Genomic DNA, 27732 nt, shown 5'->3' on the forward strand with positions numbered 1-27732 from the left:
TAGGTACTGATGGACTGTGACCAAGTCGCCCCTTAATCTTCTCTTTGTTAAGCTAAATAGATTCAAAGCACTCAATTGATCACTATTAAGCATGTCTCCACCTTTGCCCTTGACCTCTTCAGGGTAAGCAACATGGTCATAATTTTCAAAGCCAGATACTAAATGTGAGGCTTCTAAATCCATATTTAGATTTGGATCTATCTCTGGACTCTAATCTATCAGCAATTCATGTCCCCACCTGTAAAATGTGGATACATAATTCTTCCTTTCTCCCACGCTTTGTCTTTCTCGTCTGTCTAGGCTCAGAGGACCTGGAACTCCAACACTAAAAGCACAAACCTCTAAAACTTAAGCTAAAGAAATAAAGCTGTCAGAAGATTTTTGTCAAAACAGCTTTCCATTGGAAAATGCCATTTTGATTAAACCAATTTTTTTCACAGAATCATGACAATTTTGACAAAATTTCATTTACAAAAATTGGAAAAAATGTTTTGAAAAATGTCTAAACATCCCATTTTGACAACAAGTTGTGGGTTTTCATACCAAAAAGACTTCTTGTTTTGAAATTCTCTATTTTATGTACAATTTTTTTAAGTTAAAAAGGGTGAACATTCAAAATGCTGCATTTTGATTTATCACCACCAAAATGTTTCAGCAGACCCAAAATGATTCTCTTTTCAGGATTTTGTCCCCATCCCCCCACTCCCCAAATTTCAACATTTTGGCTTTTCATCCCAATTGAGGATGAATTTTTTTTTTCAGTCAAAACATCAGATTTTTTGTGGGATGGAAAATCCATTTTTCTGACCAGCTCTGTAAAGTCATAACTCCTCTAGCAGGTAGCTACAGTAGACTCTTATCCTCTGTGGATCAGCCACTATAAGGGGACGGGTCCCATGTACTTGAGAAGACAGATGGTGTTGCTATTAAGGAGATCTGAACTCTACTCCCAGATGGATATTAGGAAACACTATTTCACTAGGAGGGTGGTGAAGCACTGGAATGGGTTACCTAGGGAGGTGGTGGAATCTCCTTTCTTAGAGGTTTTTAAGGCCTGGCTTGACAAAGCCCTGGCTGGGATGATTTAGTTGGTATTGGTCCTGCTTTGAGCAGGGGGTTGGACTAGATACCTCCTGAGGGCTCTTCCAGCCCTAATATTCTATGGTTTTATGTGCCACAGGCCTGAATCCTCAAGTGAAGTCAGTGCAAGTTAGGAGCCTAAGTACCTTTCAGGGTCTAGACCTCATCTATAAGACAGAGATAATGATACCTCCCGTTCACTGCTCCTTCCTTTATCTTGTCCCTGCTCGTTGGGGCAGGGCAGGGACTGTCTCTTCCTATATGTCTGTACAGCAACCAGCACAAGAGGGCCTGAATCTCAGTTGATACTTCTAGGCACCATGGAAACAAAAATAATAGGGATGCATCCGTTTTTTGTCAGGTAAGTGTCCTGCATTGCCCTGGGGCTGTATCAGAGCAGTGGCTGTCCTCCTGCTTGAGGGATGGAGTCTATGCCAGATATTCCTGTGCCGCTTCGTGTGGTGGCGAGCACCCAGGGGAAGGGAAGCTGCCTCTCATCTGGGATGGAAATTGCTCGAATTGTTCCTTTTTGGAGCGTTCCACCTACTCCTCACCCCGTCACTCTTCCCTGCCAAGACTTCCTCACCGGGGAGCCGCGGGAGAGGAGGTTTGTCTGGAGCATCTCCCCCCAACCCCCGCGCTTCGTGTTTCAGCGGGGCTTTTTGTTCCCGTTCGTTAAAAATCTCCCGCACTCAAATCAGCGCCACTTGACAGCCCCAAGGAAGGCAATTACCCGTGGCTGATCTGAGCGTAGGTAACTGCCTCCTCTGCCTCCCCCTGAAAAGAATCAGCCTCCAAAACAAAAACCAAACCACTTCCCTGCGAGAGGAGGCATAGCTGTGACCTGAGAGGGGAATCCAGTACAGGTCAGTTCCCACTCTCGCCCACCACAGCCGCCCAGGGTAGGGGAGAGGGTGTATATTTTCACTGTGCAGGGAGACCAGGATATGTCTGGATGCTAATCTCATGTTCTTGTTACATCTCACACCTTTAATTGAGGGCAGCGAGTCAGTTGGGGGGGGGTCGCCTTTGCTGTGGGCTATAATCCAAATCAAAACAAGAGGTAAAACTTCCTAATTACTTAATGCCCATGTCTCATTTGCAAGTGATTTAAGGGCCAGAACCTCAAGAGCAGGTATTTAGTGCCTAACTCCCATGGCTTTCATGGGAGTTGTGCACCTAAATACCTTAGGCCCAGATTCATAGATTCTAGGACTAGAAGGGACCTCGAGAGGTCATCGAGTCCAGTCCCCTGCCCTCATGGCAGGACCAAATACTGTCTAGACCATCCCTGATAGACATTTATCTAACCTACTCAAATATCTCCAGAGATGCTCATAGTCACTTAGGCATCTGAGTCCCATTGACTTTCAATGAGATTCATGCTCCCAGATCACTAAAATGCTTTTGCAAAGTTTACCCCAGGCTTTGTCCAACCAAGGCCACCACATCTCACGCCTTCATCTGTGCTCTGAACGCCCCACTCCTGGTCATTCCCGTTGTCTCTTTAAACTTCCTCGGGCCACCCCCCCGCTAACACGGACTCAGCTTCTGCTTCCCGTTTGTTACTTGCCACGCAGTTCCAACCCACTCCAGCGACAGGAATGCCTGCCCTGCCACAGCCTCTTATTTCTATTACAGTTGCATCTGGAGTCTCCAGCTAAAATCAGGGCCCCATTATGCTGGGCACTACACATACACAGCAAGTAGTCCCCTGCCCGGAAAAGCTTACAAGCTAAATAAACAAGACAAAGGGTGGGAGGAGAAACTGAGGCACAGAAAGGGGAAGTGACTTGCCCAAGGTCACACAGCAGGTTGCTATCAGAGCTAGGAATCAAACTGTGGTCTCCTAACTCCCGGAGTAGTGCCTCCAATAGACTGTCTTGCTCTGCCCGCTTTCTCATAACCCTTTCTTCTCTGTTATGTGCACGGTTCAGAACAGGGTCTCAGCAACAAGGATCCTGTCACTTGAAAGAGGGACTCGATCCTTTTATGGGATGTTAGTGCTGGTGCTTCAATAATGCTGAAGGCCAAGACCTGGTCTCTACAGGAGAGGGCAGTGAGCATATAAGCTACACACTGCCCTACAGAGCTGGCTTCATTGGTTCAGGTGGTGGTATCTGCCATACAAGTTTAGGCGTCACTCCATTTCCCATCACACAAGCATGGAGGCACAGACGGCCATTTTTTAAAAAGTATCGAAAGGTTCCCAACAGCAGAATCCACCCTCTGCAAGATCATCAGTGTAGAGCTGGAGAGTTAGCCGTAGAGTTTAATATGGCTTACGCTAATTATCGCTTCAAATGGCCCTCGCTCAGTGCACATCCCATGGACCATCCCTCCCTATGTAGCAGTTAGCAACGCAAACCCTAGCGACAGACCTATGATGCAACCCTGATCCTGGCAACCCCAGCCTGGCAAAATTCCACTGGCCCGCACCAAGTGGCGTTCACAGGTACACCTCTACCCCGATATAACGCGACCCGATATAACATGAATTCAGATATAATGCGGTAAAGCAGTGCTCCAGGTGGGGCGGGGCTGCGCACTCCGGTGGATCAAAGCAAGTTCAATATAACACGGTTTCACCTATAACGCAGTAAGATTTTTTGGCTCCCGAGGACAGCGTTATATTGGGATAGAGGTGTATACAGGTCTGTCGCATCTTAGGCGGGGGTTCCGTTCCGCGGTTATCGCGTAAAGCGAAAACGGCGTATAGTCAAAACCCCAAGCCCTTTAAATCCCGCCCGCAGCTCCGGCGGCGGGGCGGGGGGGGCATTTAAAGGGATCCACGCGGCGGGGAGCCCAGTGAAGCCCTTTAAATGCCCCCCCCGTCCCGCTGCCGGAGCTGAGGGCGGGATTTAAAGGGCTCTGCCAGGCTTCCCGCCGCTGCGAGGAGCCTGGTGGAGCTCTTTAAATGCCCCTCGGTCCCGCCGCCGGAGCTGCGGACGGGATTTAAAGGGCTCCACGGGGCTTCCCACTGCGGGGGGGGAGCCCGGAGGACCCCTTTAAATCCCGCCCGCTGCTTTGGCAGCCGGACTGGGGCCGGCATTTAAAGGGCCCGGAGCTCCACCATGGCTGGAGCCTCGGACCCTTTAGTTCGCCCCAGGGGCTACCAGCCACCTCTGCAGCTGGGAGCCCCCTGGGTGATTTAAAGGCCCTGGGACTCCCAGCCACAGCTGGTGCCCCAGGACCTTTAAATCTTGAGGCCACGCCTCTTCTACTTGAGGCCACGCCCCCTCCCAGACTCCAGGCCTTTCAGCGTAAAGCTGAAATCGCGCATGTTAAATGCGCGTAAGTTGCGAGAGACCTGCATAGGGAAAAATAAAGCTCCTTATCAGGGTTAATGTCTGGCAGACAGAGAGGTCAGTTTTGCCAGGTTAGCTTCCCCTATGCTGCCACATGCCCAGCTAAGAGTTGTAAAGCCATAACCCTTAACAACGTGCTTTCCCCAGATGAGGGTATAGAAGGGACTTACCATAGCGAGCTCTCCCCGCCTAGCAGCCCTCCAGTGCTCTGCCTCTTTTTGCGAGCCAACTCTCCGGCCAGGTCACGTCCAGTCCCACCCCTTCCAGGGTAACAGAGAGTCCAACAAACAACTGTCCTGTGTCCTTATGTCAGGACTTCAGTCCAGATTCCTGGGGACTGGCAGGGAAGCCCAGGCCTCCCTCTCCTCTGGGTTCCAGCCCAAGGCTCTGTAGTGAGCCAGCAGGATCTGTCTATTCACACCCACCTCCGCTACCTCCTTGGGCTTCTTCCTACCACAGCCCCTTCGGGCCCACTCCATACCTGCATTCTTCTCCGGCTCCACAACCTCCACCTTCCCCAGCCGCTCTACATTCACCCGTCTGTCACAGCCAGGCCTCATGGGGCTCTCCTAGAATCAGAGAAATGTAGGGGTGGAAGGGACCTCAAGAGGTTACCAAGTCCAGGCCCCTGCGCTGAGGCAGGTCCAAGTCAATTTAGACGAGTTTGCCCAACCTGGTCTTAAAACTTTCCCATGACAGTGATGCCACAGCCTCCTCTCCTAGTTCAGAGTTTAACTACCCTTATAATTACAAAGTTTCTCCTAGTATCTAACCTAAATCTCCCTTACTGCAGATTAAGCCCATTGCTTCTTGTCCTACCTTCATGGACACAGCACAACCGATCTCTTTATAACAGTCCTTAACATATTTGAAGACTATCATTAGGTCCCGCCCCAGTCTGCTTTTGTCAAGACTAAACATGCCCAGATTTTTTAACCTTTCCTCAGAGGTCAGGTTTTCTCAACCCTTCATTATTTTTGTTGCTCTCCTCTGGCCTCTCTCCAATTTGTCCACATCTTTCCTAAACTGTGGTGCCCAGAATTGGACACATTACTCCAGCCAGGGCTGCACGCGTGCTGGGACACTTACCTCCCATTTTACATAAAACATTCCTGTTTTACACCCCAGAATATTAGCCTTTTTCACAACTGAATCACAGTGCTGATTCCTATTCAATTTGTGATCCTCAGGAGCCCCCAGCTCCTTTTCAGCTGTCCTGGTACCTAGCCAGTTACTTCCCATTCCTTTGGAATCCCCCAAATGGAAATATAAACAAACCGACTTCTGCCCTGCCCGGGCTTGGCCTTTCTTCCCTCTTAAGTCTCCCCTGCTCCCCCCCGCCTCAACCGAACACCTCCCAGGGCTCTCCTCTGGAAGTCCAGCCCCTACCCGCACCACTGGAGCTAGCTCCACCCGCTGGTTGCTCTGTCTCTCTCCTGACCCTTCACCAGAACTGATTCTCAGGAGAGGGTCCCAAGAAGGACGTTCCCTGAGCCTCTTTCCTCTGCTGCCCAGAAGTCCTTCCCTGGCCCAGAGAGGAACTACACAGTTCTTTCCCTGCAGCCCCCTTGTCTCCGGAATCCTCCCCTTCATAATCACCAGCTCCTTTCCCCCGGGGCTCCCTCTTTAATTGGGCCCGTCACAGCCTGTGGTAGCAAACAGAGCCTTAACTGAGCACGCCAGCTCCCCTTAACCCTTTCAGTGCCAGTGTGGGATATACACTCCATTACAGCGAGGTGCATCTGTACGTCTGCCCTGGGAGAGCATCCTTGGGAGAGGGAGGACTCCCGGGCCATCTGCATGTTAAGGGACGTTTAAAGCCATGTTAGCCAAGGCAGCTCTCTAGTCTCCCCAGCCCTGCCCTGCAATCAAGACCTCCAGTTTCTACTGGACCGGTGAGCGATACCCAAGCCTGCAGCCTACAGAACACTGATGCTCCGGGGTAGTGTAAGGTTGTGTTTGCCGTGAGCATTTGAAGAGTCTGAGCCAGACACACTCCAGCCCCATAAACAAGACCCTTCCGCCTTTCACACTGTGGTTCATTTGGTATGGCTCTCGTCTCACTGACAAGCGGCTCGCTGACCCTTGTGCCTCCTGACTGCAGACAGGTGTATCCTGCAATCGCAGGGTGTGACTACAACTTGAGTAGACAAGCTGCTTTAGCTAGCTCAGGTCCTGGCGCAGGGCAGCTGAAGCAGTGTGTACTTCAGTGCGGGATCTGCATGAGCAGCTGGTGCCTTGGGTAATTACTCCTGGCGCTGGCCCCCACCGAAGCCGGCACTACCACGGCATCTCTGCTCTAGGATCCAAGCTAGCTCAGGTATACCTACACCCCGGGATTGCAGTATAGACAGACCCAGTGCCAACCCTGCTCCTTGCTTCAGGGTCAGTGGTGCTCTCCACACTCACCAACAGGGGAAAAGGGAAGATTTAGACTGGCCTAGCAACAGAGTCCGGGAAGATCAGGCTGGTGAAGAACTTGATTTCCCGCCAGTAAATTTAATTCTTACACCCTCATCAGCACAGGTGGTGAGTTATACGGGCCCGTGGTGCCTGTGCTCCACCAATATTCAGGAACATGGGCCTGGCTCCACCAATGTTTGGGCTTATATTTTCAGAGCCGTCTCGTCCATAGGATGGACTGGGACAACCACCCCAGGCCTTGTGCTTTGGGGGGCCCCCGCGCTTCAGTGGGATGCGGGTCCAAGGCGGCCTGGAGGGTTAGCAGGGGGCTTGGCACTGGCAGCAGCAGGCAACCCATCCCCAGCCCACTCCGCCCCACCGCTTCCCACCCCTGCTCCACCTTTTCCCCCAATTCCCCTCCTTCCTCCCCACTCCCACCCTCACCCTGCCTCTTTCTGGCATCCACCCCCTCCCCCGAGCAATGCCAGGAGCCAACGGGGTGGAGGAGGGCGGGTTGGGGCCGAATCGCTCGCTGCTGCCGGCGCCAGGCCCCCTGCTAATACCCCGGGCTGCCCTGGACCTCAAGTCCCCCTGAAGCATGGGGCCCCCCAAGGCGTGGGGCCTGGGGTGGTTGTCCCAGTCCGTCCTATGGATGGGACAGCTCTGCTTAGACCCGTTCTGGGCACCACCAAAAATTATACAAACCTAGCACCCATGCTCATCAGAACATAAGATTGGCCATACTGGGTCAGACCAATGGTCCATTTATCCCAGTATCCTTTTTTCTGACACTGGTGCCAGACGCTTCAGATGAAGTAAACAGAACAGGGCAATTTATTGAGTGATCCATCCCCCATTGTCAAGTCCCAGCTTCTAACAGTTTAGGGACTTTTAGGGACACCCAAAGCATGGGGTTGTGTCCCTGACCATCTTGGCGAATAGCCATTGCTGGACCTATCCTCTAGGAATGTATCTAATTCTTTTTTGAACCCAGTTATACTTTTGGCCTTCACAACATCCCCTGGCAATGAGTTCCACAGGTGGTGTGAAGAATTACTTCCTTTTTTTGGCTTTAAACCTACTGCCTGTTAATTTCATTGGGTGACCTCTGGTTTGTGTGTTATGAGAAGGAGTAAATAACACTTCCTTGTTCACTTTCTTCACACCAGTCATGATTTTACAGATCTCTATCATATCCCCCCTTAGTCATCCTTTTTCCAAGCTGAACAGTCCCAGTCTTATTAATCTCTCCTCATATGGAAGCTGTTCCATAACCATAATCATTTCTGTTACCTTTCTCTGTACTTTTTTCCAATTCAAATATCTCTTTTTTGAGATGGATCGCCCAGAACTGCACACAGTATTCAAGGTGTGGTCGTACCAGGGATTTATATAGTGGCACTATGATATTTTCTGGTTTATGATCTATCCCTTTCCTAATGGTTCCTAACATTCTGTTCACTTTTTTGATTGGCAGTACACACGGGGCAGATGTTTTCAGATAACTATCCACTATGACTTTCTTGAGTGGTAACAGCTAATGTCAACCCCATCATTGTGTATGTGTAGTTGGGATTATGTTTTCCAATGTGCATTACTTTGCACTGATCAACACTGAATTTCATCTGGCGTTTTGTTGCCCAGTCACTCAGTTTAGTGCGATCCCTTTGTAACTCTTCGCAGTCTACCTTGGACTTACCTATCTCGAGTAACTTTGTATTGTCTGCAAACTTTGCCACTTCACTGTTTGCTGTTCACCCCCTTTTCCAGAACATTACCCCTCTTCAGGTGGGTCTGCAAACAGATACAGATTTCAGCTGGTACCTGAGGACAGGAGTGACCCCTCCGCACCAACATAATGCAATCCCAGGGGTAGGTCCGTTGTCACTTGGCGATTCTACAAAAGACGCCTGTTCCTACCCCTTCCCAGAGACAAACAGCCCATAATTCTTCTGAATATCTACCCCCCTCCCCCAACACACAGACCTTTAACAAAAGAGGCCAGTAGCCCAGGTATTAGAGGCAAGAGTTCAGATCATGCTAAACACCTTTGCTGGGCTGTGTCAGCCTCAGAGGATTTGCGTGGGTGCCAGAGGTGTAGTGTGGGACTCAGAACAGATGCCATCAGTAAGTCAAAAGAACGAGGCATACTTGTGGCATCTCCTCGGTTTTTTTGGTGATACAGACTATCACGGCTACCACCCTGAAACCTGTCAGTAAGTCAGACACACCATGGCAGAACTGGAGGGCCAGGCAGTCAACTGGGATAGTGGGAGCACAGGCGGGATGCACCATGAGAATCCTCATCCTCTTTGTTACTGATGATTCCTGCTAGAAAGGGGCCAGGGAGTAGTTAGGACCAGTCAGCATGGGCAGGTTCTAAGCTATATCATTGCCTCAGTGGAGGATGCACCCCACCCAATGCAGCTGATGGTGTCACCTCTATAACCTGGAGCTAAGACCATGTGCGTGTCACATGTAGGATTAAAGTCTGCGTGCCCTCATCATATCCCTGAAGGGTAAGGCAGAACCACCCCCATGTTACAGATGAGTCACAGGGAGTAGAGCCCCTCACCGACCCCATATGCAGCTGGGCTGGGATTGTTAGCACAGAGTCTGCCCCTGCAGGAGACTCACAAATCCCCTAACCCACCCCCTGGGTGAATGCAGCAAACATGGCCTATTCCTTGCTTTGGCTGTGGCAGAACATCTTCCTCTCCAACCCCATCTCCCTGGCATCTGGGCTCGTCGTTCCTCCTCCTCGTGGCGATTTTAACGGCACGCAGGAAAGGTAAATCCAACAGAGATGAAGCAGGGAAAGAGCAGCGATTGTGCCCTGCCGTTTCATTAATTATCTTCGGCTCTGCTCCGAAGCCCAGTGACAAGAACCGGCTAATTCATTTCTGGTCTTTGTACGGCTCGAGTCTTAAAGCTTCAAAGAAGACGGGAAAACTGCCGAAGATCAGAGAGTGAAAAATTGAGACTTCTAGAAAGGGCTTCCACCCTGCAGATGGAAGCTCACAAAAGGAGCTGAGGAGATGGCGACCACCCCACCGAGGACTTTGTATTGTAAAATATGCATTCTAAGCTCCGTGACTGTTCTTGGGATAAAATGCATTTGCTAGCAAAAAAAAAAAAAAAAAGTTTGACAGTAAATGTCTAGAAATAATATTAAGTCAGTGAGTGATTGAAACACGCTGAGACGGAATAACTTGCTATTCTGGTTCAGAATAGCATGATTCTAACAAGAAGTGCATTACAAAGATAACTCAAAGAAAGCTGTCTGCTTAATGGCTAAAGTACCCAGCCCCTAGACACATGATTTGTCAACACCAGAAAGTGACAAGTCCCTTAAAACGTGAAATGATTTTTTAGATTAACGGAATAACTATTGCTGAACTTTTACCCCTGTTATTTAAGTATTTGTAGCAAGTTAAGATGAGGATTCCAGATTTCTGCTATAAGACATATCAAAATAAATGTAAACGATCAGCAGCCCATGGTTAAGTACATGTGATTTTAGTATTTTTAGGATGAAGATCTGATTTATTTTCACTACCTGAAAGGCCATTTTAAATTAACTTGATGTTTTTCTGTAATTAATTGTCTAAAACCTCAGACTGTAATTTTATCTCTACCATTGGGCGTACTGTCCAATACAGTCCCACAAATTGCTGATTGGAATATAGCTCGATTGGTGTTTAACCCTAGGAGGCAGTGCTATAGTTGAGTGGTGCATAACTGGATTGCCAAGTGAAGGATCCATATTTAGGATCAATAGCCCATTCAGCAAATAGCGACTAAGCGTAATTTGATTATTATGTGATTAATTTAGGATGTAGCCATAGGATAAAGTTTAGCCCAGGGGTTAAATTTGGTGGTAATTTCACTACTGCGTGATTAGATTCAAGGAATAAGAGAACGGCTCGCAATGACTGGATCATTCCTTCTTGAGAAGTTAACATTCTGTGTTACACTCAATCTTTTAAACTTCATGACAGTATCCTAAAAGCACCTCTGCTCTGGCTTCGCTAATTCCCCATTTTCTTTTTAAATTCTATTTTGATTAATAAAGTGGATCAAATTCCTAAGGAATCTCAAAGCCTGACTTTCGTTCCACAACCTGACGTCAAAAGAGCTCGTGACAGCCATCGTGAAGGGAGTTGGTTTATTTAATTGCTTGACTGAACTATCAAAATAGGCGGTGGGGAGAGGGAAAGCACAGAAAATGGGCGATGCAGAAGCAGAATCACAGAGATTGGGTGGAGGAATAGGAGGAAGAGGAATGACATACGTTGGGTTGGAAGAAGGGAATGGAGGTGACTGGTGGGGAAGGGGCATTGAAGAAGGTAAAGAATTTCAGAGCTACATACGCAGTCAGATGTAATCAAACTCCTCGGCTACTGCCAGGTCTCTCTCTCTACATGACGAATTCTCTCTTCCCCAGGGCCGTGGACTGAGCAGCGAGCTCCCTCTCCTTCTGTGCTCTCCTCTTCCTCGTGTCCCTCTCCACTCCTGGGAGAGGGGAAGCGACATGTCCAGCTCCTGGAGAGAATGGCTCTTCCCTGCTCCAGGACACCAGGAGGACGTGGAGCTGAGAGAAGGGAGCAGAGTGCGCTCGTGGGGGTAGAGGCAGGTCCTTCCCAAAGGAGGGCTTGGTGGGAGCCGCTCAGCTGCTGTCCTGCTTCAGTTGATGTGTCTAGGTGCTGTTGATGCAACTGGCCTTGTGTTTCCTGGGGCATGACAGTTCCCTAAAGACACCAAGTTTTAAATCCCTCCCAGCAGCACATGGTGGCTGAGAGGACGATTATTTTGGGACAGGAAGAGGCCACATCCCTCTCTCTCCAGAGTAACAGCCCCAATGTCAGCGGAGTCACTCCGGATTTACACTGGTGTGACAGAGCTGAATTGGGCTCCCCGTCTTTCACGGGGCACCAACAACTCCACTGCTGTCAGACAATGGTAGTGTCGGGGTGCATACAACTGGGAGAGGTCTTTTTGGGTTGCGTTCTCTGCGGCAGGTCCATGTCGCAGCTCCCCTGAACACCGTCAGGGTCCCCTCTTGTGGGTCTTTCATGCAGCAACAAGCGCAAGGCTAAGGAGGAAATTGAGATTGTAAATGCAGACCTCAGGGGAATGAAAGGTGACTGTGGGGGAGGCCCTCTGGAACTATGTTAACTCGTTTATTTTTAAACCAATATCTTTCGGGTTGGCTGTCTCTCTAACGTGAGACCCAGAGCCTGCCCCGGGCTATTGCTGTCATCCCCCAAACCCACTTCCTTCACACACACACGTTCACGTATCTCAGAGTCCTGCACTTCGGACGGAAGAATCCCATGCACTGCTACAGACTAGAGACCGAGTGGCTAGGCAGCAGTGCTGCAGAAAAGGACCTAGGGGTTACAGTGAATGAGAAGCTGGATATGAGTCAGCAGTGTGCCCTTGTTGCCAAGAAGGCTAATGGCATTTTGGGCTGTATAGGTAGGAGCACTGCCAGCAGATCGAGGGATATGATCATTCCCCTCTATTCAGCACTGGTGAGGCCTCAGCTGGAGCACTGTGTCCAGGTTTGGGCCCCACACTACAAGAAGGATGTGGAAAAATTGGAAAGTGTCCAGCGGAGGGCAACAAAAATGATTAGGGGGCTGGAGCACATGACTTATGAGGAGAGGCTGAGGGAACTGGGATTGCTTTCCACTACCTGAAAGGAGGTTCCAAAGAGGATGGATCTAGACTGTTCTCAGTGACAGATGACAGAACAAGGAGCAATGGTCTCAAGTTGCAGTGGGAGAGGTCTAGGTTGGATATTAGGAAACACTATTTCACTGGGAGGGTGGTGAAGCACTGGAATGGGTTACCTAGGGAGGTGATGGAATCTTCTTCCTTAGAGGTTTTTAAGGCCCGGCTTGACAAAGCCCTGGCTGGGATGATTTAGCTGGTGTTAGTCCTGCCATGAGCAGGGGGTTGGACTACATGACTTCCTGAGGTCTCTTCCAACCCCAATTTTCTATGAGACCTGCCCCAGCTCATCCCCTCCTGCCCTAGGACACCTTTCCCCAGCCAGACATCTGTGACCTCGAGGAAGGCTATAATATGCATCTTTTAGCAGCTTTGGTTGTTGCAGAAGTAGAACCACAGGGATTTGGTGGGGGCGAAGGGGGAAGAGGAATGACATGCATTGGGTTGGAAGAAGGGAATGGGAGGTAACTGGTGAGGAAAGGGCACTAATGAGAGTAGGGACGCTTCCCTGTAACACTCATAGCCCAGGAAGCGTACTGTCTGCTCTGGAGAAGTTTTTTGTTTTGCTTCTGGGTTTATTGTGTGAATCATCTGTTCCAGATTTAGTGTTAGTAGGTTCATGAATTAACTTGTTTTAGGGGAAAGCAATGGCTTCTATGTGGTCTGTACAAACTGACATTTCAGCCTGTATACTTTTTCTTGGTATTCTGCTTGTAACTTATTGTCCTGGTAGTATTAAGCTTGGGCCACCGGATCATTTTAATTTGGCTTTGCTTGGTTGCAATTTTCTCTTTGAACAATGCTGAAGAAGTCTTTGTAGCCTCCTACGTTCACTGATACTCCACTGTCTCTTTAGCATTCAGGTTCCTGTTTGTGTGCTGCTGCCTTTGTCTTTGCATTGGATGTTAGGCTGAGCTTTAAAAACCATTTACATTTGCTGTTTTGTACCTCATTAATGTCACATACGTGCAAAATCTCATCTTCTGAGTCACTGCTTGCTTCCTTGATATGGTACATTTTTGTCTCTCCTCTTCTGGTCTGCAAGCTTTGGCATTATGATTTCTCTTGCCACAATTATTGCATATGACCCCACATGCTGCAGAGCCTTTTCCAGCATCATATTTCCCCTCCCACCGAGATTTTCCTTTGCGTTGTATCTCCTCTGCTTTGCGTTTATGCATTTGCTTTCATACGGATTTGGGGATATTTTCCCTTGTGTTTTCATGCTCTCTCTCTGTGCAGGTTGGTGAATTATCTCTGTGCCTGCTCCACTTATGCGCTGCATTTGGATGTGAGCTGGTTCACTAGCTTTGCACATGTCTACAGCTCTTGGTAGCATTAGCGTGGGCTCGCTGAGCATTCTCATTCAAACTCCTGCGTCTTTCGTCCCCATTACTAACCTATCACGAGTTCGTTCATCTTATGAGAGTCAATAATCACATGAGTCAGCCATTTGGCGCAGTTTGGCAATATACTCATCTATTGTTACTCCAGTTTCCTGATTACACTTGTTGAAAAGATCCCTTTCGTATCTGACATTTTCTGTGGGCTGAAAACACTTTGGGCACAATTCTAGGATTGTACATGGGTCCTCCCGCTCTGCTGCTGCCATATCCAGGTGCTATCGGCAGATGCGGGGGCCTTTACCCATTGCAGCTATAGCGTGACTGCTCTTATTTTGTTTTCCTTTTCATTCAGCCCTGTTGCAATTTCGTAGATTTCCTGTTGTGATCTAAAAAAGAATGTCCCATGGCTAAATGCCTCCCCGTTTGTGTCTGTCTGCTTGGGGACGGGAATCTGGGACAGCGCCGGGATTATTGTCACTGGTTTTTTGTTTGTTTGCTTGATTTGCAATGTTCTTAGTTTCCGATTTCACGTCCCTGCGGCTGCCGACTCACTTCTGACACCAGGCCCTGTGCGCGAGTGCAATGTTCAGGCTGTATTCCTTCCGCCACATGCACTGTCCTCTCTCATCAAACACTTCCTGAAAGAGGAATTCCCTACCTTCCAAAACATGACAGCAGGATGCCCCTAGTGGGAAGCTATTTACCGTAGCATCTCAGGTCTCTTCTCTTCAGCTATTGCTTTCCCCTATCCCTTACCTTGCCCCCACCTCCAGCTGCCACCTCTCAGGCCCCATATCTCTTCCCCGCCTTCCCAGGCCCTGCTCTTCAGCAGGGCCCTTTGAACGCTGGGAAGTAATTCCCAAATCGCCTGAAAATGCTCAGGCTCTGTGTCAACATGATGGGCTTGGGACCTTTAGATGTATGTGGATTTAGGGAGCTTCGCTTCCATTCTGTATGAATAGACTGAATCCAGGGATGTACAACAAGTAAGTGTATTCCGTTGGAATGCAAGGATCTCGGCAGACGTGCCCTGGAAGGGAAGAGTTTGCTTCTGAGAGGCTACCTATTTCCAGCTACATCAAGGTGTAGCAGTGTTTGCAAGGGTGGGGTATTGTCAGAGCACTGGCATGGCGGCGGTTGTGTACGTGTTAGAACAGTAGCGTGGCTAGTCTCCGTGGTGCCCGTGCAGATGTTCTAGCCACTGGTAAATGGTGGCAGCCACCTGCTCATTGGGAATGTCCTTGGGTTTGTGCTCATGCAGAACGTTAGCAAGCCCAATGCTTCATTCACATCTGTGCTGAGGAGGCAGCTGAGATCAGTGTTTCTGACGAGCAGGGTGTTAAGGGAGTGGCGGCGCATTGCCGTGGCATGGGGTACACATCCGCAGGCATGCGAGGGTGGAGAGGCTCATGTGCACAAGGAGCTTGCACCATCACCGTGTGTTCATCTAATGTAAGAGCGCAGGAGGTGTTCCAGTCACTCTGTGCAGTTTGAGTAGTTTGTGAGCACAGGGCGACATCATGTGGCCAGGCCAGGCAGTGGTTGGGAAGAAAAAACAACGAAACATTTGGAGTGAGCAGATTATCTCGGTGCTTTTCTCTCATTAGGTTTTGCCGAGGTCGCCTTCCGCCCACACTTGAGCGAACGTGGACAACATAGGCAGGAACAGGCTGGGTGGATGTAGCTGTTGCAGGGTGGTCGGGGTAAGGAAGCAGCATATAACACTATCTAGCTTTCATCTAGCACTTTGCCTCTCTAGATCTCAAAGCACTTTACAAAGGAGCTGTAATTATTGCTGTTGGGAAACCGAGACACGAAGAGGGGAAGTGACTCGCCCGAGGTCACCCAACAGGCCTGTGACAGCGCATGTGTGGCCTTGATGCAGAGATTCTGAATAAAAGATCATCCCAAACAGAGCTCTCCCCATCCACAACTGATCCCAGTCAAAGAGGAAAGGACACTACTTCCTCTAACTCTCCAGATTTTGCCTGGTCATGGGGACAGGAGGCAGGGGAGGCCTTTGAATTCTGATTTGATACTAGGTTTTGTATGATCCTTTTGCTTACGCTTTCCACCTTTGCATTCCACCACTGCGGAAACACGGGGTAGAAATTGTTTCCTTCCCGTGTCTCTGTGCGCGGCCTCATCAGTGTTCAGCACTGAACCATAAACTGAGGTTCAAACAACATCTATATGGTAGGAATCCTCTCCGTATTCCCCAAGACAACTCCCAAAAGGGCCCGTTTCCAGCCCCGCACGGCATATTCATCTGTACAAAATGTGCAGCCTCTGGCATCTACCGTAACTGGTCAGGAAACTGTTTACCCAACTCATGAAAGTTCTCGCGATTCTGAAAATGTTTCCCATTCCACAATGGGACCAACCCAAGCTCTTTAGAAATTTTCACAAAGAAATCAGAGAGAGAGAGAGAGAGAGAGAGAGACCAGCCCTGAATAGCCAATAGCCCAATGGTTAGGGCCCTTAGCTGGGGAACGAGTGTTTCTACAAACTCTCGCTCACCAGTGTCACAACACACAAATTGTTTTCTCTGGTGTGGATCCCAGGCACGTTCCAGTTTGCAGGGCTCAATCGCATCTTCCCACCCCAAATAACTATTATATCTTGTTTGGTCTACATGGCAGTGAGGGCTGCACACTAGCTGAGATCAAACCAGATCAGGTGATGTGTCAGTTTGGCAGTGGATCAGTGCTGTAGTTTGAGGCCTGGTCTACACTACGCATTTAAACTGGTTTTAGGAGCGTTAAACCGATTTAACGCCACACCCGTCCACACTAAGAGGCCCTTTATATCGATATAAAGGGCTCTTTAAACCGGTTTCTGTACTCCTCCCCAACGAGAGGAGTACCGCTAATATCGGTATTACCATATCGGATTAGGGTTAGTGTGGCCGCAAATCGACGGTATTGGCATCCGGGCGGTATCCCACAGTGCACCACTGACCGCTCTGGACAGCAATCTGAACTCGGCCAGGTAGACAGGAAAAGCCCCGCGAACTTTTGAATATCATTTCCTGCTTGCCCAGCGTGGAGCTCTGATCTGCACGGGTGGCGATGCAGTCCCAAATCCAAAAAGAGCTCCAGCATGGACCGTACGGAGGTGATCGCTGTATGGGCAGGCAAATCTGTTCTATCAGAGCTCCGTTACAGAAGACGCAATTCCAAAGCATTTTTAAAAAATCTCCAGACAGAGGCCACAGCAGGGACTCAGCACACTGCTGCGTGACAAGCGTAATGGAAAGCCAAAGAATAAAATGGACGCTCATGGAGGGAGGGAGGGGAGACTGAGGACTCAAGCTATCCCACAGTTCCTGCAGTCTCCGAAAAGCATTTGCATTCTTGGCTGAGCTCCCAATGCCTGTAGGGTCAAACCCATTGTCCGCGGTAGTTCAGGGCATAACTCGTCAATTTACCCACCCCACCCACCCACCCCCAGAAGGAAAAGGGAAAAAAATCATCTCTTGACTCTTTTAAATGTCACCCTATGTCTAATGAATGCTGCTGGTAGACGCGATGCTGCGGCACTGAACTGTAGCATCCTCGCCCTCCCTCCTTGGTGGCTGATGGTGCAATATGGCTGATATCCATAGTCATCATCAGCCTTGTGGCAGATGGTTCAGTGCAGAAGGACGGGTATCCGTCCTCATCATCAGCCTGTGAGTGCTCCTGGCTGGCCTCCAGGTCATTCCCAGTAGACGGTACAGAACGGCTGGTAACCGTCTTCATCATAGCAACAGGGGGCTGAGCTCCATCAGCCCCCGCCCTTCATGTGTAAAGAAAAGATTCTGTACTGCCTGGACTATCATAGCAGCGGGATGCTGAGCTCCTGTTCCCCACACTGATTAATGTCCTGTCTGGACTATCATAGCTGAGCTCACCTCAGCTGGAGGCTGCCTTCCCCTCATTTCATCTCACTAACAAGTCACTGTTTCTTATTCCTGCATTCTTTATTACTTCATCACAGAAATGGGGGGACACTGCAACGGTAGCCGAGGAAGGCTGGGGGAGGAGGGAAGCAACAGGTGGGGTTGTTGCAGGAGCACCCCCTGTGAATGGCATGCAGCTCATCATTTCTGCAGGATCTGACACAGAGCAGCTGTGCTCTCTGGTTCTCTGATACACTGGATCTCTAGTACACTTGCCCCATATTCTAGGCAGGACTGATTCTATTTTTAGATACCATAAAGGAGGGATTGACTCAGGGAGTCACTCCCAATTTTTGTCTTTTGCGCCCCCGGCCGATCTCAGCCAGGGGCACCTATGACAGCAGCAGAAGGTACAGCACAGAAGGACTGGTAACCGTCATCTCATTGCCAATTTACAATGGCATGGTAGATAGTACAGAACGGCTGATAACCATCTCTGCTATCATGCAAAAGCAAATGAATGCTGCTGTGTAGCGCTGCTGAATCGTCTCTGTCAGCGGCATCTAGTACACATACGGTGACAGTGACAAAAGGCAAAGCAGGCTCCATGGTTGCCATGCTATGGCGTCTGCCAGGGCAATCCAGGGAAAAAGGGCGCGAAATGATTGTCTGCCGTTGCTTTCCCAGAGGAAGGAGTGACTGACGACATTTACCCAGAACCACCCGCAACAATGATTTTTGCCCCGGGATCTCAACCCAGAATTCCAAGGGGCGGGGGAGACTCCGGGAACTATGGGATAGCTACGGAATAGCTACCCACAGTGCAATGCTCCAGAAATCGATGCTAGCCTTGGACCGTGGACGCACACCACCGAATTAATGTGCTTAGTGTGGCCGCGTGCACTCGATTTTATACAATCTGTTTTACTAAACCGGTTTATGTAAATTCGGAAAAATTCCGTAGTGTAGACGTACCCTGAGTCACAGGATTACACACAAAAATATGGTTAGAATGGGAAAATTTTACCTACAGCCCCTTTTCTCTCTAGGCACAATATCTTGGGAGCCCACTGATCAAATCTGACACCAAATTTGCAATTTTCAAGACTGTGCATGTGAATTTCAGAGGGCTTCGAAAATAAAACCCGGCTCAAACAGAAAGCTCAGTTCCACTTTAACTACAGGATGGCTAAAACACTTCCTTTCCCCCACCATTTGTCTGTCTTGCCTATTTAGATATCCAGCCCTTCAGAGCAGGAATGGCTTCTTATTGTGTGTGTACAGCCCCTAGCACCGTCATACTCAGACTGAGGCTCGGGAGCCGCAGTGGGCTCTTTAATGTGTCTCCTGCCGCTCTTTGCAGCCAATGATATTAAAACACTGGGTGATTATTAACCAATCCACGTTATTAACCAATCAGGATGTTTTTACTATGTTATTAACCAACCACAATGGATAAAATAACACTACTTTGTCAGAATAACCGAGAAAATATATAACTAGTAAATGAAACAATGAAGTCACATGACTGTGGCTCTTTTGGGTGATGCTGATCACTAATTTGGCTCCTGAACCACTGAGCTCTGAGTATCAATGTCCTAGCACAATAAGTTGGGCCTATGGGGATACCATCAACCAGAATGTGCACGCCTGCTGCCCATGCTAGCCCAGTTCTGAGGATTTCGGTCTCCAAGGCCAGGTATCTTTTATTAATTATTGAAATTCCCTTTTCAAGTATGGGATATCGATACTTTTCAGCTGATGGGAAAGAGAATTTTCAGAAATGCTCAGCCTGGGCCTAATTCTTCACTGGGGCCAGTGCCCAGTGCTTTTCAGCCCCCCTACCCTGTTATTGATAGGGAGAAAACGAAAACTCAGCAAAGAGCGACTGAGTCCTGGGGCTGTCTGCCATTCTTCCACTCATTGGTAGCGCTGTTTGCTGGAGATGGGTGAAGTTGTTTTGGATTTTGAAATAAAATTTAAAAAATGGGAAAAACCTTCAACAAGAATTTCACAATCTTTTTTCAACCAACCCTTGAGCTGCTGGGAAATTTAAACCAAGTAAGATGTGTGGGGGGTGGGGGTGGGGGGGTGTTCCTATAAGATTCCACCCCCGTTTTTTTTTACCAGCTCTATTATTTATACCCAGCACTGTGCAGCAGCTGCTGTGAGCACTGTAAACTGATTTATCAGTTTCACAGAAACATCACTAGGTCGATTGCATGTGGGGGTGAATATGGGTTGCAAGGGAACCTCCATGCCCAGAGCTCTCTGCAGAGCATGTTCTGCACTGGCTGAGGTAGATTGCAAACTGTTTAGGCAGGGACCATCTTTTTGTCCTGTCTCTGTGCAGCCCCTAGCGCAATGAGGTCCTGTCATGACCGGGGCTCCTACGTGCTACTATAATACACCTAACAGATCATAATTGGCTTGGCCGAGGGGGAAGGTGCCGGGGCGTGAGCAATGTGTTTGGTCCACATCGGTCCCATTGCTTGGGTTTGTGTGTGTGCGGCTCCTGGCTGCTCTGCTTTATGCCAGGGGCCACAGCACAGCCATGGCATCCCAGAACCAGATGGGTGGGCAAAGGTGGCTTAAAGCCATTCCCCCAGGCGGTGCCTTTCTGCGCTGCACCCCTGCGAGGCACGGCACACAATTCCAGCTCAGGATTCTAGCCCAAAGGGAATGAAAATAAACCAAGGGTCTCAGGGCCCACGGGTGCCAAGGTGGCCATCGTTCCCAGATAACCGCCATGCCCATCACTGCCTACAGGAGGGAGATCTCGCAAAGGCCCATAGACTCTCGGCTCGAGGGCTCCCCTTTTGTTTTCCTGCTGACTCGGTACTTGTAGGCAGTGGAAGGCCATTCCCTTTGCAGGCTGTGTGAGTGGAGCGGGCATGTAAACAAACGCCAAGCCTGTCCTCAGTAAGCACAGAGACAAGGAAACGGTACGCCAGCGGTTTATTGGAAAGCGCCCAGCCCATTACAATTAGTGTCCACGGCTCTAAGGTAGTGACACACGGAGAGAATCTGCATGCACCGCACTGCAGAGAGCCAGAGAGATTTCCAAGCCAAAGATATGAGACAACAGGCCTATGTGCTGTGCTGAAGAGGCACAAGGTTCAGCTGGAAAGGGCCCATTTAGGGATGGGGCCTCAGCAGAGTAGGAACACACTGGATTTCCATAAAGCACAAGGCGACTATGGAAGCAAACTACTTCCTCTGCCACTCAGGAGATGCATCCCCTAAGGAACATGCCCCGCAGCCTGCAGGATCACAAAGTCTGGACCACTTTATCCCCCTGCCTATGCTGCAAAGTGCATCTGTTACAATAAGCTGCTCGTTCTAACTGGCCTTTTCATAGAGCTCAGGCTAGCTGGGACCCCTCTCATCAGCCAGTAGACCTCCTACAGAGCACTGGACAGAGCCCCTCACCCGACCACGCCTGCAGCAGAGGGGACTATTCTTCCCTGCTGTGCTAACTTGGGGTTGAACTGCAGCCTAAGGCAGGTTCGGACCCTACCTGCTGCTCCAAGAGAGTAACACGCCATGGAAGAACTTCCCCAGTGCAGCACTACCATAAGCTGCTCCTCTCCCTTCCCTAGCCTGTTGGGAACAGGGCTGGGGAGGAGAGGAAGGTAGGTCTCCAACGCGACAGGATCTTGGGCTGCAAATGTGAGCTACTGCCGAGAGCTGTGACTTATGCAGAGAACGTTTTGGCCACTGGAGCAGCGCAGAACGGCAGAGCTGACACCGAGCTATCTCCCTCCCCCCACTCCACCCCACCCCACGGCTGTGTCTTCAGCCATGCACCTCCACCGGCCAGAATTGCACCCCAAAACTTTTAGGAAGACATAGGATATCAAGGCCCCTGGGAAGCTGTTCCGCTGGTTAATTATTATCCATTTAATCACCTCCACTGTTCTTAATCCACTGTTAAGAAATTACATTTTATTTCCAATTGGAACCGCACCTCCCAGACACCGGATCTTGTCATGCCTTTGTCTACGAGCTTAGAGAGACTTCAACTGTCAGAAATCTTCTCCCCACGTAGGTACTTACAGGCTGGTGATCACATCAAAACCCTGGACTCCCCTGAAACACTGGGCAAGTCTCCGAGGGCCTGATTTTTAAAAGGCCTAAAGTTCAGGTGCCTAAGATGAAGATAGGAAGCTGGTGGGATTTTCAAAAGCACCTAGGCACCTAACTCCCCTTGACCTCCGTGCTGATCAGTTGAGATAGGGAAACACTAAATAGCACAAGACTCGCGATAAAAATCACCAGAGTTGGCAACACCGGCGTTTCTGTGGGGCAAGCGTTTTTGGGCAGGGACAAGCGTAAAGCTGAAAAATCTGTTTTCCGTCAATCATTCAAAAATGTCTGAACAGGAATTTCCTGGAACTTTCCAGCAAATATTCGCCTTTGAGCTGAGACCCAGCCAGGGGCCCAAAGAATTTCAGAAATTTCTGAGCCCAAACAATACAGGGAATTCTCTTGTGATCATAACTGTAGGGTTAGGGATCTCCCATGTGGTCCCCCCAGGGCTGCCTATGGGGACTGCTCTCCCTGCCCCAGCTCACCGCCCCATTCTGGCTTGCACGAGGGCCTGACTAGCCCTCAGCTGTCCTATGTAGTGCCTGTGCCAGGGGTGGCGGGGGTTCTCTCCCAGGCAGCTAATAAGCTTTTATGACTCCTGCAGGCCACTACAGCTGAGTACAGAAGAGTTAGGGGACAATATTCAACGTGATTCTGCTCCTCCCTGCCTTAGCCTCTCGGGGTTTGTCTACACGACAGAAAACCACCTGCGGTTGGCCCACATCAGCTGGCTCGGGGACTCAGGCTGCGGAGCTACACATGTTCAGTGTAAACGTTCAGGCTTGGGCTGGACCCCAGTGCAAACGCCGACACGGCAATTTTACAAACCTGCCAGCCCGTCAGCTGACGTGGGCCAAGTGCCGATGTTTTATTGCGGTGTATACCTCAGGCACGCTAAGCCCAAGCTCTAACTCTGGTTTGAGCCCCCTCTCCGTTCACACACAGATCAGTCGGACTCAGATCAGCAGGCACTTGGGCCCCAGGTCCTAGGACCCTACCAAGGGAGGTGGGTCAGAGCCCAATTCTGACTGTGACTCAGATCCAATCCCTGTCATCATGCAGTGTGGACGCAGGTCAAGCCGCAGATCCAAGTCAGAAGGTCTGTGTTGTGCAATATGGACGCATTGGCACGGTTGTGAGACTCAGGTCCAGCAACTGTAAACCCAGGTTTACAATGCAGTGTGGAAGCTCAAGCATGAGCTTAGAAAAACAGAGCCCAAAAGCCTGGCTCCCAAAGACATACCCTCGTAGGCCAGAGCTCCCACCCGCAGCTATCCAGGTGGATGCCATGTACCTGAATGACCACGTCTCTCCTGAACTTTGCTCTAGAGTCAGGAGCATCTGAATTGATAGCGCGTGGCAATGCTGGAAGTCAAGGGTCTGTGTCTCACTACTGTTCCCTCAGGCCCTAATCCAGACAGATCTTGCCCAATCCGAGTTTTAGTAAAGCTCTTCATTCTTTACTGAGACTCTGGATGAAGACTCCCAAGCAGATGCACAGAATGAGAAGCAGGGACGGTAAGAACGGCATTAACCTGGAGTAGGGAAGCCCAAGCCACAGGGGGCTTGAACAGTTCAGCCACCACATTACACAACACACCACAAAGGAGAACGTTTCACTGGCACATACAGCGGGACCTTACTGTGCAGTGACTGGGACAATACCCTTGGACTCCGGAGACTGGGTTCCATCCCCTGCTCTGCCACAGACTTGCTGTGTGACCCTGGGCATGTCACAAGTCTCTCTGGGCCTCAGGTCCCATCTGTAAGACAGGGACAACAGCACTGCCCAGACTGACGGGCGGGGGGCGTGAGCACAAATATATTAAATATCGTGAGGTGCTCGGATGGTACAGCAATGGCAGCACCGAAGTGCCCATGAGAGACAGGCAGACCCCAATTCCAGCATGTCTAGTGCTTAACACCGATGATCGCATACAAATCGTGAGCCACATTCTCAGTGGGTGCCCAATGGCTGGACTAAAACACCTCGCCAGCTTTGCATCTCCTACCCGCTTGCTAACTCCCCCGGGCAGAATCCTAGCTGAAGGGAATTCAGGCCTGCAGTTTGCTTCGATTGCTCACCTCCCTCAGGGCTCAGCAACAATAGCGTGGGCTTCTTAACACCTCTCACGAACTGAAACCCTTGAGAACTGAAGCAGCTTTTTATTCTCAGTATGTACAAGGGCCTCCCAGTCAATCCACACTTCAGTGGATTCAGGATAAAAGCCTGCTACGGATGGGGACCGTTTGCTACCACCCATTACAGCATCTACAATGAAGCAGGGTGTCTAGGTCTCCATTGCAAACTCCACCAACTTCCCCCAGCGTGTCCCACTACATCTGCCTAGAGGCTCTGACGCTGCACTTACTCTAGAACCATCTCAGACCTCCCATCCCTTCACAAGTGACTGTGAACAGACCGGCAGGGGACTAGCAGCCACTAATGAGCCCTGCCAATGGGAGCGTCTGTCAATGTCTTACAAGAATCTTCCCAGCCAGTGGTGTTGCCTTGGTTTCAGATCAGCCGGGCCTCTCCTTCCATCTCAACCTGTGGGTCGCACACTCCCGTGAAGTTTATCTCTTTGCTGCTGTTGCCGACGGCAGAGTTGAGGTCAGGACTGTGTACACCGGAGGAGGAAGAAGGGTGTTGAAAACCACCATCTATTACTGACGCAGCTCTCCCACTCATGTAGATCTCCAAATATCTCAGAAGCTGCTTCGGTTTCTTTTTGGCAAATGCCTCCAGTTCTGGGAAGAGAGAGAGGGGGAAAAAATCTAGTATCATGAAAAGACATGACGCTGGGATGAAGGAGGGGCAGTCTGAGCCCCACATGTTTTCTGGGGTAACACTATTCTGGTATATTTTTAAGCTTTACCCCTAGAGTTTGGCCCAGTGTCTCCTTAGGCATGTGCTTCACTCTCAGGACAGAGCACGTAACCACAATGGCAATGAAGGGCTGGAACTTGTAGCTACAAAACACCTTTGGAAAAATCATTTCCCCATTGTCCAAGTTTGGGGTCTCACCCAGAAACCAAATGTGATACACCCAGTTGATCATAACAGATGGGAATGCCCCACAGCTCCAGGGAAGAGCATAGACCACATGGGTGGGGATGGGGGAGAAACCCCAATCTATTTGTGGTTACCTGAGCTTCACTTTTTGAAGATGCTTTTTCAGCCATAATAAACACATCCATTTCTCTGCTCACCAGGCAGGTTTTACCCTCTTTTTATTTTTTGCGTGCAGAGATAAATAACCCTGCTGTGCCTCTAATTTGGTTTTTACAGAAAGAAAATAGCATTGATTGTTGTGGCTAAGGCCCAATGCTACAAGTAACGCATACATAATTACATTAAAAATACATTAAAATATTGTTATTAAGGTTGTAAAGTCAAGCACAGAAAAGTTAAGAGATGGTTGAATTATGGTTGCCCCACAACACCTTAATTCAGCCCCCTTGTGTTGTACACATATTATGATACAATCTTTAATTACATGATCACATACTATTTCTTCCACAGGACCCTGGCCTGAATGGGTCGCTATTCAAGATTTCTTTTTAATCCCACTCAGTGAATGCCGCAGACCTAATTTGGTGCACACCATTCCAACCGTGCACGGAGCACACGATTGCTAATTTCCTCCTGGGTTTTCATGGGTGCTCATTGCTGTAATATCTGAACATCTCACAAATATTCACCTCAGAAATGGTTGAACTATTCAAAAAAAAAATTCAGCCCAAGGCAGAAACCTAGTTTGGAAAATTTTAGCCCAAATGGTTCAAGCTTGGCAAAGTCTTAACCAAATGAAAACAGGGTCTTAGGATGGAAAGTGTTGAGCAACCTTGATCATAGGCCTCACTGCCAATTTGGCTTACAATTCAGGGTGAAACATTGAAATTTCACACTCACATAAACATATTTGGCAGAAAACCACACAAGCAAGGAAATGAGTTAACACCACACCTAAAATATATAACTTCTACTTCTTTCCCCACATATACCTTCCACTACAGCAGCCAGCTTACATCAACCTCTTAACTCTTCCCCTGGAGCTAGCAGCCAACCTCCATATTTTGCAATCATGTAACACACAGAGAGCCTTCCTTGTCTGAGCAGAGGCGCAGCATAAAGCAGGGTGCAGTGAAGTCTTAGCTTCCCTCCATAAGAAACACTACGTTTTCCAAAATGTATTCTTAAAAAGCCCTATCCCTAAAGAGCAGCCACTGTAATTACACCACACGATCAGAGGTGATTAGGTGGGGCTACAGACAATCCCATGTGGCTATTAAAATCCCAATTACCTTGGGTATAGTATCTTTTAAAGCCCAATGACTCTGAACTGAGTGTTCAAACTCCATGGGTTTGAACATCATGTAAGCAATTACAATGTCAGGACACTGGTAGCTTAAGGCCCTCCCTCCTCTACCCCTAGCTTGGGTGCCAACAGGCCAGTCTCTCACAAATGGTGTATCATGGAACAAGCAGCGTTTGTCCTGCATACATTGAAGTTATTGTCCCTTGCTTAGAAAAGATGCAGGGAAACGCACCTTTCAGAACGAAGCCAGAGTCAGAAATTGTTTTCTGTTGTGTTTTCCAGATGACGTAGAGGCGCAGGGAGGTGGCCACATACAAATCATTCAGCACTGCAATGACCTGCTGTCTGCGGTTACACTCTCTGAAAGAGACAAGGACGGGAATGCTTATCTCTACCCTCTGCCTTCCCAGCAAATCCAGAGACACAAAGGGGCACGAGGTACAGAAACACCACCCCAGAGATCCACCTGACAGAGAGATTTACACCAGCCGGAGACACGTTCCTGTGAACACGGGGAGTTAACGGAGGAAACAAATTTCCTGGTACAGTGGTACAGTAGTTATGATGGCTATTGTTAAATCAGCCTAACATTTTCTGTTATAACCCCCCTTAGAACTGTTTATACCTTCAACAAACTTTCACCTTTCCAGCACAAGTTTCCCATGCTTGGACACTGCCACTGATTGATTTTTTTAAAGCTTAATTTTCAGCATCACAGGGACCACCAGACTGGATTAGACCCAAAGTCCATCTAGCCCAGTTTCCTGACATGGACAATGGCAGCACCATGGATGCTTCGGAGGAAGGGGTAAGAACCCTGAAATAGTAGATGGGGGCAGGGCCGGCTCTAGGTTTTTTGCCGCCCCAAGCAAAAAAATTTTTGGCTGCCCCCCCCACCCCCAGACATGAGCCCCCCCCCCGCCCACCAGTGCCCCCCACTCACACCCCCTGCTGCCCCAGCACTGGGCTCCCCCGCAAATGTGGGATCCGCTACCAGCACACTGCAGCCGAGCCCTGGCCCAGCTGCGACTCTGTCCCCATGCGGGTGGAGCTGCTGGGCAGCACGGAGCGGGAGTACTTCCAGGTGGCGGCACGGCTATGGGGTGGCGCAAAGAACACGGCCCCCTCCCTGGGCTTCGCAGCACTGCTGGTGGCCAAAGTGGATCAGTTCGTGCTCACCGCCCTCACCCTCGACATGCTGGCGGCCAAAGACCTGGAGAGCCCCCTGGACCTGCTGCTCTTCAGCCTCACGGTGCCCTGGCCCAGCCCTGGCAGGAGGGATGGCGAGGATCTCCGGCTGCGGGGCTACCTGCTCAGCACCGACGAACCCAGTCGGCCGCTCACCTCCTCACACACTCCAGGAGCCCTCGCCGCCATCGCAGCCCGGGCTCGGCTCCAGGGGACCCCGTTTCCCTCCCTCCCCGGCTCCTCACACACACTGGGTAGGGCCGCCCAGAGGATTCAGGGCAAAGCAATTTTGGGGGCCCCTTCCATAAAAAAAAGTTGCAATACTATAGTAACATGTATTTGGAAATGTAAAAAATAACTAGTGAAAATTA

The 27732-nt window shown here is 49.6% G+C and overlaps 1 protein-coding gene across 3 annotated transcripts in view; it reads right to left on the minus strand.

Annotated features, from left to right (window-relative positions):
* Window positions 1-8502: 8502 nt before the first annotated feature.
* ELMOD3 (ELMO domain containing 3) overlaps window positions 8503-27732 on the minus strand; it is a 72073-nt gene continuing 52843 nt past the window's right edge. Inside the window, exons 10-12 of one of the 3 annotated variants that reach the window (XM_045003898.1) lie at window positions 26406-26533; window positions 24336-24602; window positions 8503-8585 (exon numbers count right to left, since the gene is read on the minus strand). In XM_045003898.1, the coding sequence (XP_044859833.1) occupies window positions 24370-24602; window positions 26406-26533 (361 nt within the window). In that variant the 3' untranslated portion in view covers window positions 8503-8585; window positions 24336-24369. Of the gene's footprint in view, window positions 8586-19879; window positions 24603-26405; window positions 26534-27732 lie in introns of those variants that run through there. The other 2 variants (XM_045003897.1, XM_045003899.1) reach the window with 2 other exon arrangements.

The sequence above is a fragment of the Mauremys mutica genome, chromosome 2 (genome assembly GCF_020497125.1).
Source record: "Mauremys mutica isolate MM-2020 ecotype Southern chromosome 2, ASM2049712v1, whole genome shotgun sequence".
NCBI classification, from domain to species: Eukaryota; Metazoa; Chordata; order Testudines; family Geoemydidae; genus Mauremys; species Mauremys mutica.